The sequence below is a fragment of the Propithecus coquereli genome, unplaced genomic scaffold (assembly GCF_000956105.1).
Source record: "Propithecus coquereli isolate 6110/MARCELLA unplaced genomic scaffold, Pcoq_1.0 Scaffold206, whole genome shotgun sequence".
In the NCBI taxonomy this organism is placed as follows: Eukaryota; Metazoa; Chordata; class Mammalia; order Primates; family Indriidae; genus Propithecus; species Propithecus coquereli.
In genome coordinates, this window is record NW_012145634.1 from 4,634,573 (window position 1) to 4,660,304 (window position 25,732).

General features: G+C 54.1%; 1 protein-coding gene across 1 annotated transcript in view; it reads right to left on the bottom strand.

The window, feature by feature from the left end:
* The window catches only part of MYO18B (myosin XVIIIB), a 236,673-nt gene extending 211,617 nt beyond the window's left edge, over positions 1–25,056 (bottom strand). Inside the window, exons 1-10 of the mRNA XM_012644105.1 lie at positions 25,012–25,056; positions 23,214–23,372; positions 17,277–18,500; positions 16,680–16,746; positions 15,775–15,887; positions 14,242–14,418; positions 10,161–10,359; positions 8,129–8,271; positions 7,230–7,330; positions 4,184–4,247 (exon numbers count right to left, since the gene is read on the bottom strand). Of these exons, the coding sequence (XP_012499559.1) occupies positions 4,184–4,247; positions 7,230–7,330; positions 8,129–8,271; positions 10,161–10,359; positions 14,242–14,418; positions 15,775–15,887; positions 16,680–16,746; positions 17,277–18,500; positions 23,214–23,372; positions 25,012–25,056 (2,292 nt within the window). The remainder of the gene's footprint in view (positions 1–4,183; positions 4,248–7,229; positions 7,331–8,128; positions 8,272–10,160; positions 10,360–14,241; positions 14,419–15,774; positions 15,888–16,679; positions 16,747–17,276; positions 18,501–23,213; positions 23,373–25,011) is intronic.
* Positions 25,057–25,732: the final 676 nt, after the last annotated feature.

The following is a 25,732-nucleotide window of genomic DNA, read 5'->3' on the forward strand; positions in this document are numbered from 1 at the left end:
GAAATGCGGCAGGCGGCGAGGGCGCAGGGCAGGGACTAAGACGTGAAACTGGCAGTCAGCGCGTGGGGGCAGTCATTGAGTGCCCAGCCAGCGCCACACTGGGGGTCTCAGCACTTCCGCCCTGGGTCCCTGCTCCAGCCGACCACCCACCTCTACCTCTGCAGCCAGTGCCCAGTGTCACAGGAATGCTGGCCTCACTGCACCCGTATCACTCACTCTCAGCTCAGTTCTTGCTCACGGTCACTTCCTCCAGGCAGCCTTCCCTGATATGCCTCTACCCCTCCCAGCCTGGCCTCAGCCTACACACACCTCTATTCAGGCACATGTCCCTCCTGCTTGGACTGATCTGCTGATGTGGGCGTGGCAGCCCCGACCACCTCCCAAACATGAGTCCTTTGACGACAGAGACCCAGCTGAGTCACCTCTGCATGCCAGCACTTGGCGCATCTAACAAGATCAATAAATATCTGTCGATGAGTGAATCACAATGAGCCACCGGTGAGTGTCCCCAAATAAAAGCCGTAGATGGCAGGAGAGAGCGTGTCCACCCACGGTACTGCTCATCCCAGATTTGGGGACCCCGGTGGCCCAGGCTGGCCGACAGATGGGAGCCTGGAGCTCCCCAATCCCTTTCTGCGGGTCCTCTGAGATTCCCAACAACCACTGCAGCTCCCGGGACCCAGGCAGTGGGTCCAAAGGAAGACATGAGACCCCCCAAAGACCTAGTGAAATGACACAGTGGGGAGAAAGTGAAGTTTAATGGACATATCTCTGCCGACCACAGTAGCAAAGGCTTAGAAAAATGAAAAGACGCGATTTTAGCAAAGTCGTGGTGCGTTGGGCATGCTCATTCATTTATTCATTCAGCAAACGTGTGTTGAGCACTAGCTATGTGCTGGCTGAGCGCTTGGCCTTGTCTTTGCAGCAGTGAACAAGATACGTGAGACCCCCACCCTCACGGAACTTAGACTGTAGGTAAACTGTGATCCGCCACCCAGATTGTCACCACGGAGACAGCAGGAAAGACAAGAACAGGCGGCATCTCCTCAGACAGAGGCTGGGATCCTGAGAGGGTAACACAGCCCAAAGGCAGATGCACAAAGATATTTATCGCCGCATTATTAAGAGCCACAGAAAGGTTTAAAACCCTATAAATGGACAACATTAGAGAAACAGTTCAGGGAATCAGGGCTCCTCCATGAATAGTCATTAAAAATATTGTTTAGGAAAGTTTTAATGCTGTCCGGCTTGTGATGAGCTATGTAAAATTTCACAGGAAAAACGCTGGAAGAACATTGGTGGAGATGTTACCAGTGGATTTCTCTGGGTGGGAAAGTTATTAGCATTTGTTTCCTAGTTTGCATGAGTGTGTGTGTGTTTGGGTTTTGTTTTGTCTTTATGGTTTTTTTTTCTTTTTGATTTCCGATTTTTCCATGGGAAGTGTGTATTCACTTAATGTTTTAAAAACAGATGCTTCGTTAAAAATATAAACGAGGCAAGAAAGAAAACATGGCACGTCCTGCCAGGGAGCATTGATTGGGACCTGAGGGCGCAGGCAGGGCCCTGCTGATGCGAACAAGACAAGCCCTCCCACGGGCTATCGAGGGCTTGCCCCGCCCCGCTTGTCCAACGCTGCCAGCCGTGATAACACTAAACAATAACAGTAATACACCTGACACTGGCTGAGTGTCAGGCACTGCCCCAGTGCTTTATTGGCTTTATCTTATTTAATTGTGGGGGTGACATGGACTCATACTATCCCAGTTTTACAAAAGAGGAAATTGAGGCCCAGGGAGATGATGTCACTTGCTTAAGACCAGCTTAAGTACCAGCTTAAGCTGGTACTGGGATGTGAACCAGCCTCTGTCAGACTCCATGTGAATTTTCAGCATCCGTCTAATTTCATTCTTCTTCCAGGACCAGCTCCTGGTCACCTCCTCCTGGCAGTCTTCCCTGATACACCCCCGATCCTTCAGGCTTGCCCGTGCAACATTTGGGACATACTTACACCAAAACATTATTTGATATTTACACAAAATTCAAATTTAACTCAGGCATCCTGTATTATTTTTTGCAAAATCTGAAAACCTTGGAGGCTCATACTTCGCAACTCTCATTCTTAGGGGGCATTTCCTGACCACCAGATTCCTTTAATGAGACTGTCCCTGAATAGCCCAACCCTAGGAATAAGCCCAAGTTTGTATCAAAGACCAGTGAGTTTGCAGACTTTATTTTTGTTCTTAAAGAACAGAGAAAACATTCCCTTGATACCTGCCAGGTGGCGGAGAGAGAACAAAGGAACACCCTACCGGTTCCTGCAAATCAATTGGTCTGAAAAATCTGCCCCACAGAAACACAGGAAAAAAAGGAAAGCACTTCAAATGCTTTCTTGACACGAATTCACACTGTGACCAATCCCTTTATGCAGACTGTTAACAAACAGGTCAGGCTGGGGAGAGCTCAAAGGGGCCCAGCTTGGGCCCTTTTTCCTGCTCAAAAGCAACAGGAAAACAAACAACAACTGCCTTGCTGATTCAAATGGACGTATTTTGCCAAAACTCATTAAATGGATGAGAAAGCCCAGTGCTGAGATAACGTCTCATCTTTCGCCTTCAAGGTCAAGGTCTGGGCACCTAATGCCCTCCAGTGGTGGGGAAAAAAAGTATGAACAAAGAACGCACTAAAGGGTCTCCCCCAGTGAATGAGGTGTCAGAAGGTGAAGAGTAGATTGGCCCCCGGGATTTAAAGATGGGAGAGCCCCACATCCCTCCCACCCGCTGCGGAAACAGACGCCACTACAGCAGTCCTTGGACCGGCAGCATCGGCATTTACTGGAAACTTGTGAGAAATGCAAGTTCTCGGGCCCCACCCCATAGGAACTGAATCAGAAACTCTGTGGATAATATCCCGCAACGTGTGCGTGTGTGTGTAGCGGCTTTCTTAAGGTATAATTGGCAAAAGGTAAACTGCTCATCTTTAAAATGTACAATTAGATGAGTTTTGACATATGCATCCATGAAACCTTATTGTCTTCATCACAATAAAGACAACGAACACATCCATCGCCCCCAAAAGTTCCCTTTTGTAATCCTTTCCTCCCTCCTCTCGCCCCCTCCCAATCCCAGGTGACCGTTAACCTGCCTTCTGATACTATAGATTAGTGGACGTTTTCATGGCCCCAAACGTGGGATCGTACAGTTGTACTGTTATCTGGGATTTGTCACTCAGCATAGCTCTTTGGAGACCCACCCACGTTCTTGGGTAGGTAAGTTGGTTCCTTTTCATTGCTGTGTAGCGTTCCATTGTATGGATATGCCACAATGTATCGCCCATTCACCTGTCGATAGGCATTTTGGGTGGTTTGCAGGTTTGGGCTGTAACAAAACCGCTGTGAATTTTCATGTAAAAGTTTTGTATGAACATCCACTCTTATTCTTCTGCTTAAATATCTAGAGTAGAATAGTATGTCATACAAAGGTATATGGCCAGCTTTTTTAAGGAACTGCTAAACTAGACCAAGCGTTAAGAAACCGCTTTGTTTTGCAAAATGGTTGTGCTATGTTACATTCCCACTAGCGATATACGAGAATTTCGGTACACCAAATTCTCATCAGCACTTCCTAGGATCGATCTCTTTAAAATTTAGCCATTCTAGTGATTGCATAGTGGTATCTCACTGTGGTTTTATTTTAAATTCTTTAATGACTAATTATGTTGAACATATTTTCATGTGCTTTATTTGATATGCATTTATCTCCTTTGGTGAAATGAATGTTCAATCTTTTGCCTGTTTTTCAGGCGGTCTTATTTATGAATTGAGAGTAATTTTTTATATTCTAGATACAAATCCTTTATCAGATATGTGAGTCGCAGATATTTTCACAGACCAGCTTGCCTTTTCATATTAACAGTCTTTCAAAGAGCAGAAGTTCTTAATTTTGATGAAGTCAATTTTTTCTCTCATGGACTGTGCTTTTGATGTCACCTGTCCCATCTAAGAAACTTTGCTCAACCCTAGGTTTCAGAGACTTTTCTCCTGTTTTCTTCTAGAAATACTTTGTGCTTTTAAGTTTCATATTCAGGTCTATGGTGGTTTTTGTTTGTTTGTTTAAGTTTTGTATATGGTGTGAGGAATGGGTTTAAATGTGTTTGTTTGTTTATTGCATGAGGAACCCCTCCTTACCTTGGACCACACGCCCATGCCAAAGGAGCTGCTGTCTGCCATCTGATGCAGGTACAGCTCTGTCCTGAAAGCAGGAAAGGGACCCATATCAGTGACCTTGCAGAGCAGGTGGTCACCACAGTGCGGCATTTCACGCAACGGCCCAGGCAGCCTCATCGGCCGCCCCAGGCCTTGGTCCCACCAGGTTTTCCCAGGGATACCTCCAATCTCCCAAATATTCATCACTCGCTGCCCTTACTTGGCCCTTGCTAAGAGCCAGAACACCCCAGAAGAAAGAGTTATGGTGCAAAACCAGGGGAACAGGTTCTAATCCCAGGTCTTCTTCTAATCAGCCAGGGGACTTCACTCAAAGGTAATATTAGAACAGTCAACATGAACGAGTCCTTGCTGTATGCTAAGTTCTAAGATTACTCATGACAGCCCCACTCAATGGTACAAATATTATTCCCATTTTAGAGATGGAAAAACAGAGGTACTGAGAGTTAGTACCTGGCCCAAGACTTCACAGCTAGAAAACTTGCAGCCAGGAGTTGGGCTGAGGTCTTTTGGCCCCCAGAGCCCAGACTCCCGGTGCTGTCCTGCCGCTCACCCCTCTCTGGGTCTCGGTCTGCACCTTGTAAAGCGGCATGATGTTTAAGGCCCCTTCCAGTGTTCAAACTGCAGGTTCCTTGAGAGTGGGGTCTGCAGAGTGGCTGCCACTACTGCAGGCCTGGAGAATGCAAGCTGGGGGGATGGGGGTACGGCTGTCCCCCCCGCCCCTCTCGAAACACACGCCACTCACAAAAGCATCACGGAGCTCAGCCTAGGGTCCTCCAAGCCCCGTGCAGACTCAAATGGTTCCTGGAAAGTGGAGCTTCTCACTGGGCCCCAGAACTCTAGTCCTCTGCACACCCCACACCTCTCTCCTCCACCTCGTGTCCTTGAAGCCCCCTTATCGGATAGGCTTTGAGTCCAACCCCAGCGCTGCCACTTAGCAGCCAAGCTATTCCTCTTCTCCGAGGCTCACTTTTCCTCATCTGTAAAATGGGCGTTCTACTCCTTGCCTCACAGAATTAAATGAGATATTGTACATAAACTCACACTGCCAGCCTGGCACAGAGTGAGCACTCTATGTTTCCCCCACACTCTCTTCCATTAGTTGGAAATTCAAACTGACAAATAAATAAGAAGCATCTACTTGGTGCCAAGCTCTATGCTAGGTACTGGGGAGGGAGAAAGGAGGAACACAGGGCCCCTGATTCAAAGATCTCTCCAACAATCTGGTGAGGAAGAGAGATCCCTATACCCCAGCATGGCAGGTACTGAATCAGAAGCACATACCAGGCACCAAAGTGAGCTGCAAGAATCAGGCAGCACTCTGCTAAAGAAAGGGATTTGGGGTAGGGTTTTGAAGGATGAATAGGAGTTTGCCACATGAGTGCTTGGGAGGAAAAAGAGACCTTTGTGGAAGTGGGAACCAACTTTTACCCTTTGGAAGCTTTCGTGTGGGTGAGAGACCAGCCTGGCAGTAGCAGAGGTAGAGAAAAAGAGAAAACTGGGGGATGACCAGGGCCCCCCTGAATGACCATGACTCCCTAAGGGGTCTCAATTGGTCCAAGCACTTTACTCCCCTGGGGTCCCTGAAACTTATCTGGGGCAGCCCCTTCCTCTCAGAGGCAGCTTTGGCCTGGCTCTTAAGGATGCCAAACTCACCTAGGCTACACTCACCACCACCAAGATCCCCTTGAGCCTGGCATCCTCTGCTGTACCCATTCTACAGAAGGGGAAACTGAGGCTCAGAGAAGCCCATGTGGGGCAAAGCCAGGATCAAACCCACATCCCTCTGCCTTCAAAGTCAGTCCTTTCCAGCACACATGTGGGCAGGGCCTGGGGGGCTGTCAGGGCAGATCCTACCCTCCAAAAACCAGCAACAGACACACACAAAGCCCTCACTACGTCCAGGCACTATTCTAAGCATTGTCTACCTGTTCACTTTTAACCCTCACCGCAACACTCAGAGGTAGGTAGAATCTCATCCATTTTATAGATGAGGAAAGGGAGGCTCAGAGAGGTAAAGTCACCAGCTCAAGGTCACACAGCCAGCAAGCAGAGAAGCCAGGAGGCAAATCCAGGCAGCCTGGCCCCAGAGTCTGTGGGCCGAGCCACTCCGCTGTACCAGCCGCCCTACTCCAAGTTCTTCTATAGCTTCTGAAGACTGTCTAGGGGCTTCCCTGCCACTCAGTTACTTCACGCTGAGAACCGGGAGTTCCCGCTAATCTTCCTTCTCTCCTCGGGGTACAGTTGTCCCTCCAGCCTTAGACAGGATGGGCGGGGAGGTTGAGCCCACCCTTCAGATGACGGGGGAGGCAGGGGAACAAAAACAGGGGGCTCGGGAGGGACAAACCACAGACTATCGCCTCTTGCATGGGAAACCCAGCTCTGTCCTCTCCCTGGGGCTTCCCTAGAACCTGGCCTGTTCAGCCACAAATGAGGAAATCGAGGCTCAGGGACAGGAAGCCACACGCCCAGGGATGCTCTGTAGAGTCGGGGAGGGGCAGAGATGACTCCCGGGGCCACCTCCCCCAGGCAGCCCTCCAAAATGAGGCTTGTCTGACCACCCAGCTTGCGGTCCACCCCGAGGCACCCCATGTGGGCACACCCTCATAGGCACCCAAGGCTCCCACAAAGTTTGAAAACTTCTGGAAGACTTGGGGTCTGCTGTTCCCTGCCTTCTTCCCACATGTCACTATCACGGCAGACAGCCTTCAGCCCCCTCCTCCCCACGTTATAAAGAGCTGAATGTGAATTATCTCACTTAATCCTACAAGGTCTATTCAAGGTATTTCCACTTTACGGAGGAAGAAACCGAGGTTCAGAGTGGATGACATGGGAACAAGGTCACCCAGCCCACAAGCAGCACGTACCCAGGCAGCTGGAATCGGGGGCCACGTTCCCAACCACTGGACACCAGGGCCCCTCAGCTCTGGGCAGAGGTGAAGCCAGGGCTGAGCCTCTGCAGAGCGGGAGCCCTTGTCCGCAGCGCCCCCAGCCCGCCCTGGGTGCTCACCTGAGATCCAGGTCCAGCCCAGCCAGCATCTGGGAGAAGACCTGGAAGTTGCCTTCCCCTTCCGGCCGCCGCGCCACGCGGCTCTTCTCCAACAGCATCGTCTGCAGGGAAAGCGGGGGACACCTGGCCAGTGCTCGGGGTGCCCCTGCCCACGCGGGAGCCCCACTGCCCAGCGGCCCGTCGGGGTGCCCCACTCCGACCCTCTCTCGGAGGCAACGTCTCAGGTTCCAGCCTTCGCTGGTCACCTCCATGTCGGAACTCCCCCGCCCTCTGCGTCGCTAACTCAGGGTCCACCCGGGAACCGACAGACGCGACAGGCCCGTGCCAGTCGAGGTGTCAAGAGGTGACGACGTCACACGGGGCTGTCCCTCCACGTCCCTCTGTTAACAGAAACCCTTAGCGCTTTGACCCCAGTGGTGACTAATGGCAGGATGCCAGGGCCGGGACGGAGAAGGGACTCCAGTGGCACCGAGTTTCCCGAGTCTGTCTGCTTCCCCAGCTGCACGCACACACGGCCCTCCTAGTGACCTGATCCCGCTTTCTGTTCGAGAGAGCGTTTGCGGTCCCGGTGGTTTCGGAGACGGGAACGAACAGGCCGTGTGTTCGTCGTGCAAGGCCGGCCGGCGTCTGCTTGATTTCAGCTCACGCTTTTAAGGCCCGGCGAACGAGCGGCCGAGTTATACATTCACTCTCGACTATTCCGTCCCGAGATGCCCGCAGCACAGACGTGCGGGCCGGCTCCGGGAGAGGGCGTTCCAGGCCACTGAGCGAGGCCGAGGGGGAACTGGTCACGGCTAGGGCGTCGGTGACCACCTCAGACACATCCCAGCGTCCCGGCCGGAGGGGCTGGGGACCCAGCAGTCCCAGGGAGCCCTTGCCGGTCCACCCACAGGCCTCACCTGGAGCTGAGCGGCTGTGACCCGGCCCGTGGCACTGAAGTCCAGCGACATCACCATGGCAAACCGGGTGGCGTGGCGGCTGTGGCCCGTGGACACGGAGCCGAAGGCCCGGAGGATGGTGAAGGTGGCTCGGATCTTCTCCACTGTGGGCACGTGGGGCCAGGCGTCAGGTGTGGCCCAGGGGCTGCCACCCCCGCCTCCCGCGGGTCCATCCTCCCGCTGGGCCCCTGCTCCGGGTGGGCGCCCTGTGGGCAACCTGCCACCGCCCCCGCCCAACTCACACATTTCACAGAGCACCAACTGCCGGCAGGCCCTGTGCTGCAAGCTGAGGCAAGGGGGAAGCGAGTCTCAGTCTAGAAGGGCCCGAGATAGACACAATGTGGATGACAGGAGCTTCCCAAAGGCCTCACAGACCTGACAGGGCCCAGGAGAAAGCGAGGTGACACTGTTTGGAGCCCACACTCAGGGAAGCAGGCTTTCAAAGCCCTATGGCTCTCCACAGCTATTTGTTGGGTCCCTATACTATGGAACAAGCACTGTGCTGGGCACCTGGATCCAGCCTCTCCTGACTCCCACTCTCCAACACATGCACTCACAACAGAACTACATTCTGAGAGGACAGAGACTGGTGCCCCTCCGCATGCCAACCCCGGCTCCTCGTGTGGGCCAGGGGTAGAGTAGGTGCTCAGTAAAGCGCTGGGCTAACCCTAGCAGAGAAGTAGTATATCTCAGTGGTTAAGAGAGGTCGAATACGGGCTCTGCCCTTGGCTAGTTACCTGATTTGGGACCAAAGAATTAGCCTCCCTGGGCCTCGGATAGCCCATCAGCAACATGGGGATAATAATAGAACCTAAAACATCTAATGAAGCCAAATGCTTAGAAAGTGCTCCAAAGATGGCGCTGTTACTATCACATTTATTATTAGAAACACAATATTACCTAGGTCATGTATTCTCCAGGGGGAGGATATGGCCCCCAAGGTGGGCAAAAACTGATTCTTAGAGGGGGTGATGAAAAAAATTTTACTTTTGTTTACAGCGCAGGTATATATATACTACGTAAATAAATATATGATTTCTTCGTGGAATTAAAATTCCATGGTGGGGGGATGATTAGGGAAAAAATGTCCCTAAAACCCCTTGGGAGGAGCAATAATAAAACAAAAGTTGAGAACATTGGCCCAGTGGTTACATCTCTGGAACCAGACGGCTTGGGTTTGAATCTCAGCTCTGGGATGGATTTGCTGTGTGGCATTGGGCAAGCTAGTTAACCTCTCTGATCTCAGTGCCCTCAATTTATAAAATTCAAGTAATAATTTCTACCTTACAGGGTTGTTTTAAATAATAAGTAAGTTCATATGCTTGGAATAGGGCCTGGCACACTAGTCCTCAGCAAGTGTTTATTATGATCATTATTAATACCGTACTTATTAATTGGCACTCTTTCTTGAAGGCCAAGCTCAGATAGCACTTCCTGAAGAAAGTCCCCGTGCACACCTGCTCTGTGTTCCCTCAGCCTCTTCCCGAACCTGCTCTGCCAGCACTTTCTGCAGCACCGTTGAGTTAGGTACATATGTACAGTTCAATTTTTCCTCTGGCTTTCCGCTCTTCCTAAGCATAGGCTCTGCCCTTCTGTCTTTACTTGTTGAGTTCTCTGTACAGTTCAGCAGGTCGTGCACTGCACCAAGACACCACATCCAAGGGGTGCATCCTTCCCATCGCATTATCAAAGATTTATGTACTTATTGGGATGATTGCCCAGCAGATGGCAGTCGAGCGTCTGGTTCTAACCATCGGTGTATGGTAATTGTTCAGCAGATAGTTGTCAATGTCTTAAAGAAGGAGTAGTTTACTCTAATTTGAATGAATGCGTCCCATGACCTGGGGCAGCCCTGCCCGGTTGCAAGCACAGGGTCTGCATGTATCTGGTGCTCAGCGAATGCTAGCTGAATGGATATAAGAAGGGGCAGCCCAGCACCCCCTCCAACACTCCCCTTTCTGCACCCCCGTCCATATCACCTGGACCACCGTACCTGAGACCCTGCCTTCCACACTGCCTGCCATCCCCACCAGGTGCTCCAGGACCTGCTCACAGCAGGTGGTCTTCCCAGCGCCACTGCGGCCAAGGGCTACGATGCTCTGGTCTGCCCGTTGGCTCAGCAGTGCCCAGTATGCCCGCTGGGCCAGGGAGCCAACGTGGGCAGACAGGCCATCCCGGCGGCCCCTGGGCACCTGCAGAAAGATCCCAGGCATCAGCCTTCCCACCCAGCCGTTGACTTGGCCTCATTCCAAGACAGTGCCCCACCCCAGACCCAGGGGCCAAATCCACATTCCTGCCTCCCGTCCCCCTCCAACCTTGCAAAGTCTCAGCATTTTACTGGGAAGAGCCCAGCCTGTGTGTCTAGTCCCGCGAGTCCTTGGGCAACCCGTGACTCTTTCCTGAGCCTGGGTCCCCTCTTTAGCTAGTTGGAGGCTCGAGCGAGAGCTGCATCAGCCCGTGAGATCCATCGCATCGGCTACTCAAATCAATGGATGGCATCTGCCTGAAACGAGGCGGCCGGATACAATGGTGCAATTGATTAGTGATGTCTGCCGTGGAAACACGGCGTGGCCCGTGGGGGTGTTGGTGGCATGCGTGCTGTGTCTTTGCCATAGCAGACTTCGGTGATACCTGAAACCCCACCCACTTCGCCCATGCACTCATTGTTTAATCAGTAAAAAAAGTCTTTGCGTGTCTACTGTGCAGCAGGCACTTAGGGCAGAACACGACACAAAACGGGCACAGGAAATCCCCGCTAACCACAAGCAGACACCATTAGACACCTATCACAATGGCTAACGAAATTTTGTAACAGTCACGACCAAGGTCTAGTGAAAATGCGGAGCAACCAGAATTCTCACACAGTGCTGGCGGGAATGCTAAATCACACAGCCACTCTGGAAAACAGTCCAGCAGTTCCCTAAACGGTGAGACGTACGCTCGTCATGTGACCCACAACCACACTCCGGGTATCCGCCCAAAAGAAATGAAAATCTGTGATCACAGAAAACCCTCTGCATCATTGGTTATATCGAATATGTTTTTAAAATCACCAAAAACTAGAAACAACCCAAACTAGTGAACTAAGGTAATCAACTATCCTGGTATAGCCAGGGATAGTCATCTCTCATGGCCCAGAAAACACCTCAGTCCCAGACAAATCAGGACAATTGGTCACCCTGTGAACAAATGAGCAAACGAGAGCATCCGTACAATAAAATACAGAAACCGACCACACATAGACGCCACAGCATGGGCGGGTCTCAACCACATTCTGGTGAGAGAGAGAAGCCATTTGAGAAGGTTACATACCATGCAATTCCATTTATATGATGGTTTTTTGGAAAAGGCAAAACTAGAGGGACACAAACCAGATCAGTGGCTGCCAAGGGTGGAACTTGAGGGGCAGGTTGACCACAGGGGCGCCCAGAGAACTTTTGGGGGTGATTGGAACCGACTCATAATTGTTTGTGGAGGCGGTTACACAACGGTACACCTTTGTCAAAACTCACAGAACTGTACACTGAAAAGGAGAATTGAACTGTATATAAATCATACTTCAATAAAGCTGACCTTAAAAAAAAGAAAGAAATCTCCTGCCTCTGTGGGGCTTGGTTTCTGTGGGAAGAGAAAGACGACCCACAAAGCAAATCTCTCAATTCTCTCCAACGGTAGTCACTGGAGAGCCACGCGCCCTGGTGAGGTCACCAAGGAAGGGGGCATCTACAGAGGAAGGGTGTGGGGACCGGGGCACCCTGACAGGGGGTGGCCTGGAAGGTCACACTGAAGGCAATAGGGAGGGGGGGGACAGGAGGGAAACCAGGGGGGCGGAATCCTGGAGCCAAGGAAGGGAGTGTTCCCAGAGGGAGGGGCAGGTGCTGCTGAGGGTCCAGAGACCAGAGACGGGACATTGGACTTGGCAGCACGGAGGTCAGTGGTGACACTGACGGCCTTTAGGGGGAAGGGACAAGGGCAAGAGGTGACTGTGAGGTCGGTGGAAGGGCACCCAAAGGAACAGGGGGAGTGGGTCCGACTGGAGGGGATGTCCAAGGCCTGGAGCGGGTGACCAGTGGGTCCGGCCGGGCTCCATCTGCCACCTCCCCGGTGCCTTGGCACAAACCCCAGTGTGGTGGTCCTCCTCCAAGTCCAGACCTCCAGCGGGGGATGGGGCACCACCCCTAATCCACTGCTGGCTTCTCCCGCGCCAAGACCTCAGGAGCAGCAATGGGTCCCTACCCCAATGCCAAACACAGGGACCCTAAAGCAGGCAAAGTGGGACAAACCCTTCTCGGGGCCGCTGCCTAAAGGGGAGAAGGAAGAATTCTGCACGTCCAGGTGCACACGTAGGTGCACGCGTGCACACGCGCCTCTGCCTTTGTGCGTGTGGACCTTTGCGTGCTCGTGGGCACACGCACCCGACAGTTACAGAGGCCTCTGCGTGCAGCGTGCGCCCACCTGTACCCACCAGCTCACGCCCACCCGGACCCGCGCACTGCAGGCACATGCCCTGCTCCCAGCGGCACTGCGGGGCCATCCCGAGTGACAGAGCCCCCCTCCCCGTGCTGCCCGGACTCCACCCAGTCCGTTCTCAAGGCGGCCCCAGTCCCAGCCTCACTGCGGGTCTGTGCTGCCACCTGGTGGCCGTTTGGGGAATCAGAGGCTGAATCAGCCAAAGGACAGGAGGCGGCGGTGGTTCGGGTGTGGGCAGGGTGGGGCCCGGATTCCACACTTTTAGGCACTTCTGCCTAAGTGCTGATGCCTCGGTCCAGGGTGGCCGACGCGGACCTGGCTTGCTGTCGGGGCCTGAAGAAAAAAATCCTTCCCAGGGATTTCCAGGGAGCCAGAGGTGTCACGCAGCCGTGCGGAGGGCTCTGAGGCCTGGGGCCGCAGCAGCAGGAGCAGAAGCACGCACAGCAGGGAGGGGACAGGGCACCTGCCGGGCGCTGGCCCACCCAGAGCTTCTGAAGTCCTCCCGGGCCCCTGACCACGGACAGCCACACTGGGAGAGGCCTGGGGGGCGACTGAAGGGATGGGGTGGAGGTGGTTATTCCAGAGAAGGAAAGTCAGGGGAGCCACGGGGCCACTGTCTTCTCTTCAATGGGTTTAGCATTGTTTGGGGACTAGCAGTGGGCGTGTCCCATGCTGCTCCCTGCAGAGGACAAGATGCGGCTTTCCATCCCCCATGGACAGATGAGAAAACCAAGGCCAGAGAAGCACCGTGATCCTTCCGAGGCACCGGGTGTTCCAGGGGCCTGTGCCTTCCCAGCAAGCCCCGGCACAGCGCGCCTGTCTCGCCTCCTGCAGGTCTCCCCACAGCCACTGTGCAACCTTCCATCGGTCTTCCACCCGGCAGCCATGCAACCCTTTTACAACCTGAGTCGGATCATGCCCCTGCTCTGCTAGGAGTCCCCAGGAGCTGCCACCACGCTCAGAGTAAAAGCGGCGTCATCATTATCGCCACGTGCGGGAGCTGACAAGGCACCCCGCCCCCGGCGGCAGCAACCGACTCGGCCGTGGTGCCTCGTCCTTCCACAAGGTGGCGCTGCGAGATTGCCCATCTTGACAAAAATTGGCCCTTCCTCCACTTCCCAGGGAAAAAATCAAAAATGAGAACTGAAGGGTTTGTTTCCCCACTGATGTGGCTGTCAGGACTCCTGGGGATCCCCAGCATGGGGTGAGGCGCACAGCTGGGCTTTATCCCAGCTCCTCTGCTTGCTCCACATGAGAGCTTAGTGGCTGATGTCAGCTAGCTCTTCCCATCTGTAAAATGGGCTAGTAAGAGGACCCGTTTTTCAGCTGGATGTGAGAATTAATTGAGATAATACATGAAAGTGCTTGAAGCAGTGTCTGGTAGAGTCGATACTCATTCACCGTTGTCCCACAGTGACTTACGTATCTATCCCCTCTAGGGTGTGGGGGATCCCATGGTCCTCGGTGCCCCTCGATGCCCCAGAATCTCGTCTTTGGCGGGATGCTGCTCACAGGCAGGTTTATCAGGGGCTCTGGCAGTTCTGCTGTCCCCCAGGATGCAGAGGGATCCCCCCACCCCTTTTGCTCCCACGGTCCCACCTCACCTTCCCCGCAGAGGGTGCCGAGGCCCCCTGGGGCTGGAGCACGATCAGATCCGGCCCCGTGCAGGTATGCAGCCGCTGAGCCCGGTAGCGCTGCAGAAGCGTGTTCAGGACGCTGGATTCATTGACACTGATGAGAGAAGTCAGGTCCTCAACGTGGTCCAGCTCAGGGGGGTTGGCCTGCGAACCAACACACAGAGTCTCTTCTGGCCTCCTGGGCCCCAACCACACCACCATGCCCCCCCAGCACACACTCACACACACACACACACACACACACACACACACACACACACAGTGAGCCCACCCCATGAGAGCTGCGCCAAAGCCCAGAACAGAACACAATGACTCTCGAGAGGGAGTGATGAAACCCTACAAATAGAATAGGGCCATCCTTTCTCCTTGCCCTTTGTGCAACCTGAGCGGCACCCCCTCTTCCCTCTGGTCCTTCCGTCCTGCCTTCCCTGCACCAAGAGGGGAGACGCTCCCACGGCAGACCAGGCAAAAGTCAAAGCACTTTCTGTATCTCAAATACCATGAAAAGAGAGGTGATGCTTCAGAGTGGGCAAGTGTCCGCTGCTGTCTCCCCCTTTCCTCGGTCTCAGCGGGGAGCCCTCAATTTACTCTGTGATACCGAGGGAAGGAGGCCACCAGCCAGACCACCTTATTGATCTAATAGCCCATCATTTTTTCATCCCTTGGAAATCTGCCTAAACGCTTTGAGAAGCAAGGGATGTTTGCAGCCGCTCCCTGAGACATCCATTCTAAGGGGCTTCCTATTGTTCTTTCCAGCTTCAGGGAGCTTTCTGGGCCCAGTGCTCTGGGGTTTGGGTCAAGCTTGACCTGTCTTATGGGTCAGCCTTTCTTCTAAGGGTGTTGAGCCTCTGCACACTCCTAACATCAGTGGCAGAGGAGGATCTGAGGTGGGCAGAGGAGGAGCAGAGAGGAATGCAGATGAGCGAGGAAGAAAACTTCTCAATTAATCGGCTGTGGAGGATGGAAAAGGGGCAGGACAAGACCTTGTTTTCTATCATTATACTCTGACTTGTCCTCAAAAGGATTTATGGTATACAACAAAAATGTATGCAAAAAAAATTGAAAAAGTAAAACTACAAGAAAGGTTGATGCCCAAAATATAGGCCATTGGAACCTACGTTATGGGTAATGGTAAGCAGCAAATCTGGCTCTGAGTTCCCTGGTAGCCAGAGTGAAAAAGGAAACATGCTCTGTAGCATGGTTTACAATGTCCATAAAATGAAAAACAATCACTTTCTTGGGTCAATCAGAAGAACTCCCTGAGCCAAGACCTGACAAACATGTCTCTTGATGTGTCCCCATAGCAGAAACACCACAGGACAGAGTGAATGACTCCTAACAATGTCCCTGCAGTAAAGCAATGGGTTCTATGGGGTTCTTCCCTGTAACTCCCTCCAGGGCATCAAGCCAAAGTGATATCTTCAGTCAGGTACCAGGAAATCTCTTGCAGGGGCAGGGAAGGAGGGTACTGAGCAGGCAGAGAGGAGGATGGGGACTCACCCGATGCACGTACTCCTCATCCACCTCAGTGATGGTTTTGTCAGTGTCGATGCAAAGTCGCACTCTGCCTGCCGGCAAGTCGGCTGTTCCCTCATCCGGCTTTAGCACCGTGGCTGGTTGGACCGCCCAGGGAGCAGAGCGGAGGGGAGGGGAGGGGAGGGGAGAGGGGAGGAGAGGATAGGAGAGAGGCTCTGAGCCAGGCCAGGGAGCTGGAGAGGACGCTCGGGACAGGTCAGAAAGGGGCTACGTCTTCTCCCCGTGGGATCTAGCCACATGGATGTTTCTAAATTATGACCCGAAACCCTTTTAAGGACAGGCCGATCCTGACTCACCTTGAGCTTTTACTAGCCGGCACAGTGCCAGGCACAGAGTGGGGTGCACTGACCCATCTCATACCCACACCGGGGATGGCAGGTAATGGCCTACAGACTGCCATTTCCCCTTCCCGTGCCCAGGGCAGACATCACTAATCACTCTTCCCAGCAGTGATCTGCCTGGGACTCCACATGGCTTCTCAGCAGAGTGCAGCCATCAGCCACAACTAATCGACAGACGAGGGCTCATGAGAAAAAAAAAAAAACTATTTGCCCACCTGCACTAGACTCAGAGTTCCTTGAAGAACTCATAGGAATCAAGCATGCTTGTTGCATCAATGACTTAGTTAATTAATCAATTATCCAGGCTCAAATGCCTTTGAAAACAGCACCCCATAGACAAGCTGTCAGGGGTGTAATGACAGTCAACTATCCCACCCTTCCCACCCCCTAGAAGCCACATATCTCTGTCCTAGTCTCCCAGCTCCCTTCCCCCAAAGTGTGATCAGAACCTAGCGGATATGGCTAGCAGCAGGGGTACAAGAGGAGACGACCCTTAGACCCTCCGACGGCGCTGACACCCCTAATTACCAAGAGCGAATCCTTCCTTCTGAACCAGCCAGACTTTCTCTGCCTCATACCACCTGTCCTTGGGTGCCTGAGAGCAAAGATCACACAAGTTAAACCAGCAAATGACACCCTCCTCCTCCCTGCACCCCATGTGTGGGACGGGACCCCCTAAATCAGAATCTCCTGGGTCCTGGGAGGTGTGGGGGTGTGGGGTGTTTATTTAAATGCAGATTCCTCCCGCACCCCTGCCTTTTGAACGAGAACCTCCCAGGTGGGCCCTGGGAATCTGCATTTTTAGCAAGCTGCTCTGTATACCACCCCAAGTTCGAAAGCCATTGTATGACATTATAAGTAAGCTCAACTATGTCAGCCACGAAGGGCCACCACACATTTTGGGGACCTTCCCTAACTTTGTGGAGAATCTCACCCCAGGGCCAGGGCAGTGGGAGCCTCAGAACCCTTGCTTCTCAAGGAAGAAGTGCTGGTCCAGCCACCCATCTCCAATCCCTCTCCATGCCCTGTCCACCCGTGTCCACACCCGGGGCAGCTCTTTCCCCTCCCTCCATCTCCAGAGGGCCCGTCCGTCCCGCCTCACTCTCGGGGCTGCAGCCTCCTCACCTGGTCTGAGTCTCCGCTCGGGCCTTCTGTGCCCTCCTCCTGCGGGGCTGGCCCGACTGGGTTCTCTGCGCGTGTCCCAGGCCCGTCTGCATCCTGCTCCGGAGCCGGCGGCCCGGGTCCCTCCAGCGCCCCCTGCCGGGCGCCGGCCGCATCGCCCGCTCCCGCGCAGGGCTCCTGGGCTCTCTGCTCTGGGCGCTGTGGCCAGCCCTCCTTCCCAGCCAGCGACAAGCCCCTTGTATCCACCTCCCCTGGGGCCTTACAGCCCTTCTCTGTCGGACTCCGTGCTCCACCTGTCTCCCCAGACTTGCTCTGAGCTTGTCCCGCCTTTCCTTTCTCACCCTCAGGCTCACCTGCCTTCCCCTTCCCGGCCTTGCTCTGCTGCTCACCCTTCTCCTCCGCCCTACTCAGGAGCTCACCTTCCTTGCCCTGCTTGTTCTGGGGACCATCCCACTTGCTCCTTCGGCCCAGGAACCCGCCCCACTTCCTCGCCTGGACTGGGGGCACAGCATGCTTCCCTTCACTCCCCGCATCCTTGGGGAGGGTCCCCTTTTCCACCTTGTTTGGGGGGTCGCCTCCTTCCTTCTCTGCTGTTCCTGACAGTCCTCCCTCTCTGGGCCCTTGGGCTTGGGGCCTGGTCCCCTGCCCGTCTTTGCCCTGGGGCTCACCCGCTGTGGGCCCTTTGGTCTGGGGGGCCCCATCCCCCTTTCGCGTTGTGCCTTGGCCCTTCCTGCCTTTTGTCAGTAGCGCGGTCCCTTGGTCTGCGTCCCCAACACCCCCAGTCCGGGTCTTCTCAGCTTTCGGGGCCAAATGCTCAGTGCTGGCCTGGGGGCCACAAGGAGTCCCTGGGGTCTCCCCTTTCTTTCCCCCACCAGGGTCTGTGGCTGGGGGTGGGGTCTTGCAAGGGGGAGGGGTCCTCTGCTCTGGCTTGGCTGAGTCCGGGTCCAGCTTGGCCACCATCAGCAGCACGTCGCCCCTCCTCACACCCCTCTTGAAGGGCAGGGTCTTTTTGGCTGGCGTCCCCCCAGAGCCCGGCTCCGGGGCCTTCTCCCCATTGATGGTGGTCATCATCCCAGGGCTGGTGCTGCCTGCCCCCTCGCTGTCCTTGCCCGGAATGTTTGAGCTTCCAGGAGAGCTTGACTGGGTGTCCTGGGAAATCCGCTGGCTTCCAGAGCTGGTGCCACTGCTGGACTTGCTGTTGGGCTGGCTGGCGGAAAGTTCTGGGGTCTAGGAGAGAGAGACCGCAGCACGCCCAGCTGCCTGCTGACCTGGCGGCTTTGCTGTTCACTACACCTTCATCCCTTCATTTAGCCATTCACCCCTCCATCCCTCCTTCCAAAGATCTGCCAGGCACCGAGCCAAGCCCAACACCCTGACCTTGGCCCAGCGCCTCAAAGCCAAGCGGCAGAGTGGAAGCAAGGTGGATTCGGGAGCCCAACAGAACCAAGTTCAACTCCTGGCTCTGCCACTCCCTAGCTGCGTGGCCTTAGCTAAATGACTCCCCCTCTCTATTTCCTTATCAATAAAATGAGGATCCCAAAGGCCTATCTTGCAGGGTGGATGTGAGGATCTGTGTTAAATGCAGATTCCTCCCCCACCCCTGCCTTTTGAACGAGAACCTCCCAGGTGGGCCCTGGGAATCTGCCTTTTTAGCAAACTGCTCTGTATACCACCCCAAGTTCGAAAGCTATTGTATGACATTATAAGTTAACGTAGAGAAACTGAGCCCAGCTTCTAATACGTCCTCAGTAACAGCAGCAGCTGCTGCTATAGTTCCCGTCATTGTTTCTGCCTTGATTCTTCCTGCTGGACCAGGAAGGGGTCAGGAAAGGACTCGGGGCCTGACAGTAGAGGCTCTGTTCTCATCTAGGCAGCGACACTTTTCAGCTGAGCTATCGTGGACAACATCCTGTGCCCTGTCCTCTCTGAGCCTCGGTTTTCCCTCAGTTCAGGCAGATACCACCGGCCCATCCTGAACTTTTATAGGCTGAGATGTGGAAAAGCACTTTGGAAATCGCAGAAGACGAAAGAAACTGAGTTGCTGCTCCTACCACTGCCCTGGTCCCCCTACCACGCTGCCCGACCAGCTGAGCACTCTGGTTTCTTCCCCTGCGGTCCTCCATGCTTGCCTCGCCTAGACATCGCAGTGCACCCACCGGGTTTCCACTGCCGGCTTCTCTCCCTTTATGGCCCTGAGATTTCAGCCCTGCCTGGTCCTGCATCCTCAGACCAGCCTGCCTGTGGCCTGCGGAGCCCACAAGGTCAGCTTTGTCTCTGCTCCTGCAGAAGGAGGCCTGGGGGGCAGTTCTGCCCTGATGCCTGGCGTCATCACCCACCCTCGGCTGGGTTCTTCCATCCTGGACGGTGCTAACACAGCCTTCCAGATACCAATGCCTGGGGATCTGGGACTCCACCCTCTTGCACTCAATTCCACCCTGCAAATCTTCACATCTGAGTCACCTTTCCCAAATCCAGACCCACTACCTCCCACTTGGACCATTGCCACAGCCCCTGAACTGATGTCCCTTCGATTGGCTGCCAGTCACTTTGAACATGATCAAAAGATCTGGGTAGCTGACCACAGCCAACAGGAAAATCCTTTAACACCACCATTGGACATTCAACGTCCTCAACGAGGAGCGCCTGACCTCCACGCAGGACTCACTGTCCCTGTTTGTTTCCACGTGTTAGCTGCATTGGGGGTCTCCTCCCACCCCGACCCTTCCCTGCTTCCAGGCTTTTGTGTATGCTTAGCTTGCTGCCTGGTGTGCCCTGTCCTCTCTCCACGTCCCGCTCCTCTTTCTATACCCAGCTCAGAGGTCACCTCTCTACAAATCTTTGCCTGAAGACTCAATCGGAAATTGATCCACACATCCAAGAAGTCCCAAGCCCTATGCTAGTCTACACCAGTCACAGCATAACTGTGTTGGGCATGCCATCCTAGCTGTCCTTCATGTCTCTCTCCTGTTGCAGGTGGTCCCTGCCGTAGCGCAGTGTCCATCTTCATCTTTGTGATAATGATACTATAACAACAGCTATCAATTACGGATCCCCTGTCATGGGCCCTCCATCATCATGCAATATCATGTTGAACCCTTGTAAGGACCCAGCGGGGGGTAATTTCTGAACTTCTCCCCATTCTGCAAGTAAGCAAGCAGATGCAAAAATATGAGGTGACCTGCAAGACAAAGCCAGGCCTCTCTGACCCCCAAAGCCAGTGTCATTAACTGGCGCATATTACACGCTTTTTCTTGTCTCTGTAGGACTTCCTGGAATCTCCTGGGGAGCTTTGAAAAAACACTGATGCCTTGACCCTACTCCCAGAGAGGCTGGTATAGTTGGTCTGGGTTGTGGCTCCCGGGTGATTCCAAGTGCAACCAGAGCTGAGAACCTGGCTCCGGTGCCCACGGCCGAGTGGTGCAGTCTGACCTTCTGTGGCCGGGCCGGACATAGCCTTGGAAGGAGGATTGTCTGCACTTGGCAAATCTCACCACTGTCTACACCATTTTGAAAAGTGAGTCAGTGCCTTATTTTTAACCAACCACCCCAGAGGAGACAGTGGCATGAGGATGTTCCGAACAAGATAACCAATCCCAGCCTCCCCCCGACCTCACGAATTCTCTTCCTCAGTCATCAAAGCCCTGCACCCTTGCTAGCACACAGAAGAAACAGCAGTTATAGAATAGCTGGGGCTGAGAGGAAACTCTTGGCAGATCCATTTTAAAGATGGGTAAAGTGAGGTCAAGAGAGCGGGAGGGACTTGGCCAGGACCGCAGAAAGTTGTGAGGCCGGAGCTAGAACCCAGGTCTCCTTGGCATTCCAGATGGGTCGTCTTCTACTCCAGTGGTATTCCAGCTTCTCCCTGCCTTAGGGAAATCAGCTCACCTCCCAAGCCTTGTTTTCCATTCCCGCAAAATGGGATGGATTCCAAAGGCTCATTGCAAAGATTATACAAGGATCAAACGGAGCGGTTGTGCTGGGACGAGGAGAGAGAATAAGGAGGTATTTACTGATCGGGAGCAGAAAAATTAAATCGGCAGGAACCAGCTGGTGCTTGCCGCCCCGCAGGAACATGTTCCGACGCTCCCTTGCTCCAGCCCCAGGCACATCTTGGCCCATGCTCCGGCCACCTGTTGTGGGCCGCGGCCTGTCCATCCTGTGTCTTGCCCCTGAGTCTCCATCCCAGGCCCAGCAGTGACAGTCTATTCCTGCCAACTCAGCTCTGCCTCTTAACCTGTTCACAAGGACGCCAGCATCGCCCACAGCCTCGTGGAACCCTGTGCCCCGCCAGGCCTCCGTGGCAATTTCCCGGCCACCTCACTCACCAGTCTTTCCCCAGGCAGCTCTCGAGAGCAGAGAACACACAAGCTCTTGCCCTAGCTCTGCCTCTATCTGGCCTCCTGACCTCGGGCCATTCACTTGACCCCTCTGGGCCTCAGTCTCCATCTCTGATAAATGGGTAGAATGCCATCCACCCCTATTGTTGTATAGGGCATCAAATGAGCCCGTGAACAGCAAAGTAAGCATCGTCTAGTGATGAACGGCATACGGCAACATTTCATCGTGACCTGGTAACAGCCTACTGGGGTCCCCTTTGGATCCCACTTATGCCTTAGGTCAGGGAAGGGTTGGGACAGAGCCTGTCCTCGCTGTCATCCTCCCCCATAAAGACTTGGCTGGGGTGTTTCAGCAGCGGCTGAGCAGCCGCTGGAGGACTTGTCTGATGCAGCGGAGTCGTTAATCAGACAGGTGCAGGCGTGAGTAGGACTGGCTGGGAAAACCAAGGCTGAAGTAGGGGGAGGAGCCAGGCTGGCCACTGGGCTCACCCCACACTGGGCTCACCCCACACTGGGCCCTCAGGCCACCAGAGCTCTCAGCCCAACCAATGCAGCCTTCAGCTTGCCCCAAGGGGGCGCTGGAGAGACACAAGGTGATGCCCTCTCTGCCTAACACAGTGCTACTCCCAAGCTGCGCTGGTTCCCAGCCTGCCTTCCTCCTGTTCAGCCTGCTCCCCCTGCCTGGGTTCCCTGATTAAGGAGGTGGAAGAAAGAAGGGAGAGAGCACTGTCACCACCAGGGACAAGTGTGCAAGTCCTTAAAGCACAGGGGCTGCATTGTATTCAGCTATTGCTTCAATCCAGCAATGCTATTCAGAAGACTTAAGGGTTTTTTGTGGACATCCACCAATCAGAAGGGACACCAGCTGGAGGAAGGTACTGAGGTTCCCACCTGTGCCAAGCATTAGCCCCTTAGTTATTGGATTGTGGCCATTCTAAGGGACTCAGGAGAGGGGCCAGGGTGACCATGGCAACTGGAGGGCACCGGGGCCTGGGAACCAGGCCAACCAATAACCGCCAAGGAAAAGGTCAAAAATTCAAAAAACCATATCATAACCATGCCATGAGTACCAATGGAATATCTTTTCTGCTCAAATTAATGTGAACGAACTTTACATCCTAGCCAGTATCTAGGTTCCCTTTTCTGCAAAAATAGCAGTAAAAGGATCCTCACCAGTAATCCATCAACTGATATCATCCATTCATTCATTCAAGAAACATTTGTTGAACAGTCACTATGACAGCTGCTCACAATACAGAGCTGAATGAGAGAGCTGGTTGTTGCTCTTAAGGAATTCCTAGTCAAATAACTCATATAATCAAGTAATTACTACACCAACCACTATTAAGACAGGCACAGAGAGTGCGGTGGGAATCAGAGGAAGGAGGACGATAGGAGGACTTTCCAGAGATGTGCTATTTGAGCTGGGTTTTGAAGGATGTGTAGAAGTTCAACAGATCAAGTTGAAGAAAGGACATTCCTCAAAGCCAGGACAGCAGGAGCAAAGGCAGAATGACTCAAAGACAAGTGACTCAGAGGAGGCTCATGAGACAGGATGGTGGGTATGAAACGGCACGAGGTCCCTTCCCTGGGAGCCACTTACCTCTTGTTCCGGAGAGACAAGTGCCGCCTGTTTCTTCTGTCTCGCTTCCTTGGCCTCTTTCTCAGTCTCCCGAACCAGTTGCTTAATGAAGCCCCCTGGGATGACAGAGAAAAGGGGAGGGGGCGAGGACGGTGGGGGGCTCTTGTCCTCTTCCCGAATCTGTTTTGCAGAAGCAAGGAAGGAGAGAGCGCAGTGAGTGAACCAGCAGGGGCACGTGGCCCTTCGAAAACATTGCGGTGGGAGTCTGGGAGGGGGCCAAGAGGGACACACATGACCAAGCCCGGGTTTGAGAGGCCACAATGAAGCAGGCGAGGCTCAGTGGGGCAGCATGGAAAATGGAAAAGTGATTTCTACCTAGACGGAGTCTCCTCGTGGTGTGAATTTGGACCATCAAGGCCGCTGGTTCCCTTCCTGGCCATGGGGACAGACCCATCTCTGGGAGGACCTGCTCTGAAAGGAGCTTGTCCAGTTTCTAGAAGGGGATGGATCACAGGGAACCATCCACGTTCTCCTGCCTACCTCAGCTTATAGTTTGCAAAATAGATTTATCGCTTAATTAACACGGTTAAATAGGGAAGGATTTGTAGCCATGATTTACGTAAGGGTCCAACCCTGTGACTCCAGCCCACTCAGAGTGCTACGGCTTCGTGACAGTCCTTAAACCAGGACCTGGGCAGCCAGGGACTCCCTAACACTGGGGCCTACATGCGGCAGGCTGGCTCTGGCATTTTACACCCAGAAATGTGGCCCAGGCTGAAGCTGGCTGGACTTTGGTTGCAGCTAAGACCCCTTTGTTGGCTACAGCAACCTTGGAGGCTGGGGCACGGTCCTGGCTGTAGCCAACTGGAATTTGTCTTTAACCTGCGTTACTGTGACTGCTCGTGAGAAAATAAAAAAGTCACCAGCGCTTTATAAGGAAGAGCTCGACACTGGTTTAAAATAGCCTCCTTATCAAGGCACACTCTGTGTGTCCGGTAAAGACGTGCTCTCTGCAGCCCTGCTGATGAAGGGGGAGTTGGAGGGAGGGAGCAAAGGCTGGGAGACAAGGCGGAGGCCACGGATGAAGCCGGGGGAGGGGGTGCAGACCTCTGCCCGGGAGCAGAGAGGCAGGGGCGTGCGCGGCTGCTCTCACATTCACGCCACTCTCCGTAAGTAGGGGGGTCGTAAGGCGCACGCAGCGGGTGGACTTCTGCCCCTCCCAACGCTAGCCTCAACGCCACCCGCCCCAGGCTGGGAGGGGTGAGGGCACCCACCCCACAGGTAACATCTCCAACTCATCGAATCACATGCACCGGTGGGGCGAGGGGCGGAGGAGGTAACAGGCAGCCGTGAAAGAAGCAGCCTTGGTATCTCATAAGAAATACCAAAGGGGAGAAAGCAGTCAGTGGGGGGAAGAGCCTGTTTCCAGTTCTCCATGGTAACTGGGGGCAGGGGCCACAGAAACCCGCCCCTGCGGCATGAACCTGGCAGCCGACAGCCCTGCCTCTGCCCCCACGCTCCTCCTCCCGTGCGACCCCCGGGGCTTAGCAGAGCGGCCACGAGGACCTAGACAGCACGGCTGGTCTGCCCTGACTTCCCCACTGCCAACGGGAGCAGGAGAGACAGGCAGCCATGGGAGGGTCGAGGGCGTGGTCACCAGTGCCCGGCCGACCGAGCTGGCTGGGAGAGGACGGAAGATGGCACTGGGCACGCCACGAGAGGGTGGCAAGGTGGGGAAGCGCAGGCCGGTGCACGCGGCCCCGACTTGTCTTCCGAGGGTCGCGTCGGCCCCGCGGCTGCAGCCCCAGCCCCGAGCGGCACTTTCCTTCTGCTCCCACAGGGCGAGTCGTGATGAGATGGCCATGCTGAGGCCGCGCCAGGGCCGCGAGGACGAGATGAGATGGAGCTCGCCGCCAGACAGCGCGGAGTGAGCTTTACGGACACACGCAGCACATGGGGTGGATGGACCCAGGACTGCCGCGCGGAGACACAGTGGGGGAGAGAAGAGAGAGACAGGTTAGCTCGTGGGCACAGCCCCTCCGCCCCCGACCAATGCCATCAACCGAGACCACGTGGTGGAGCGGCCACAGACAGGTGCCACTACTGTCATTGACCCCGGGAGAAGTGACAGTGCCCGAAAATCGTTTTCCTCTTGGCCCACACTTTAACTTTTATTGGGATATAACATAAAATAAAAAAAATACATAATCATATGTGTATAGTTCGGTGGACCTCTATGTAAACTAGCACCCTGATCAAGCTTTTAAAAATTGTAATTTTATTTATAAGAAGTTCAAAAACAGGCAAATCTAATCTATGGTATTGGAGGTTCAAGGAGCCCTTGGCTTTTGGCTGGGAAGAGGCATGAGGGAACTTTCTGGCGCCCTGCAAATGTCCTGTATCTTGATCTGAGGGTTGACCACACAAGTGTGTCAAATGCAAAATTTCACCCCGATGTACAATTCAGATGGAATGTTTTACTGTATATGAATCATATCTCAATTCAAAAAATAAACGGAACCATAGAACCCCCCTCCTGC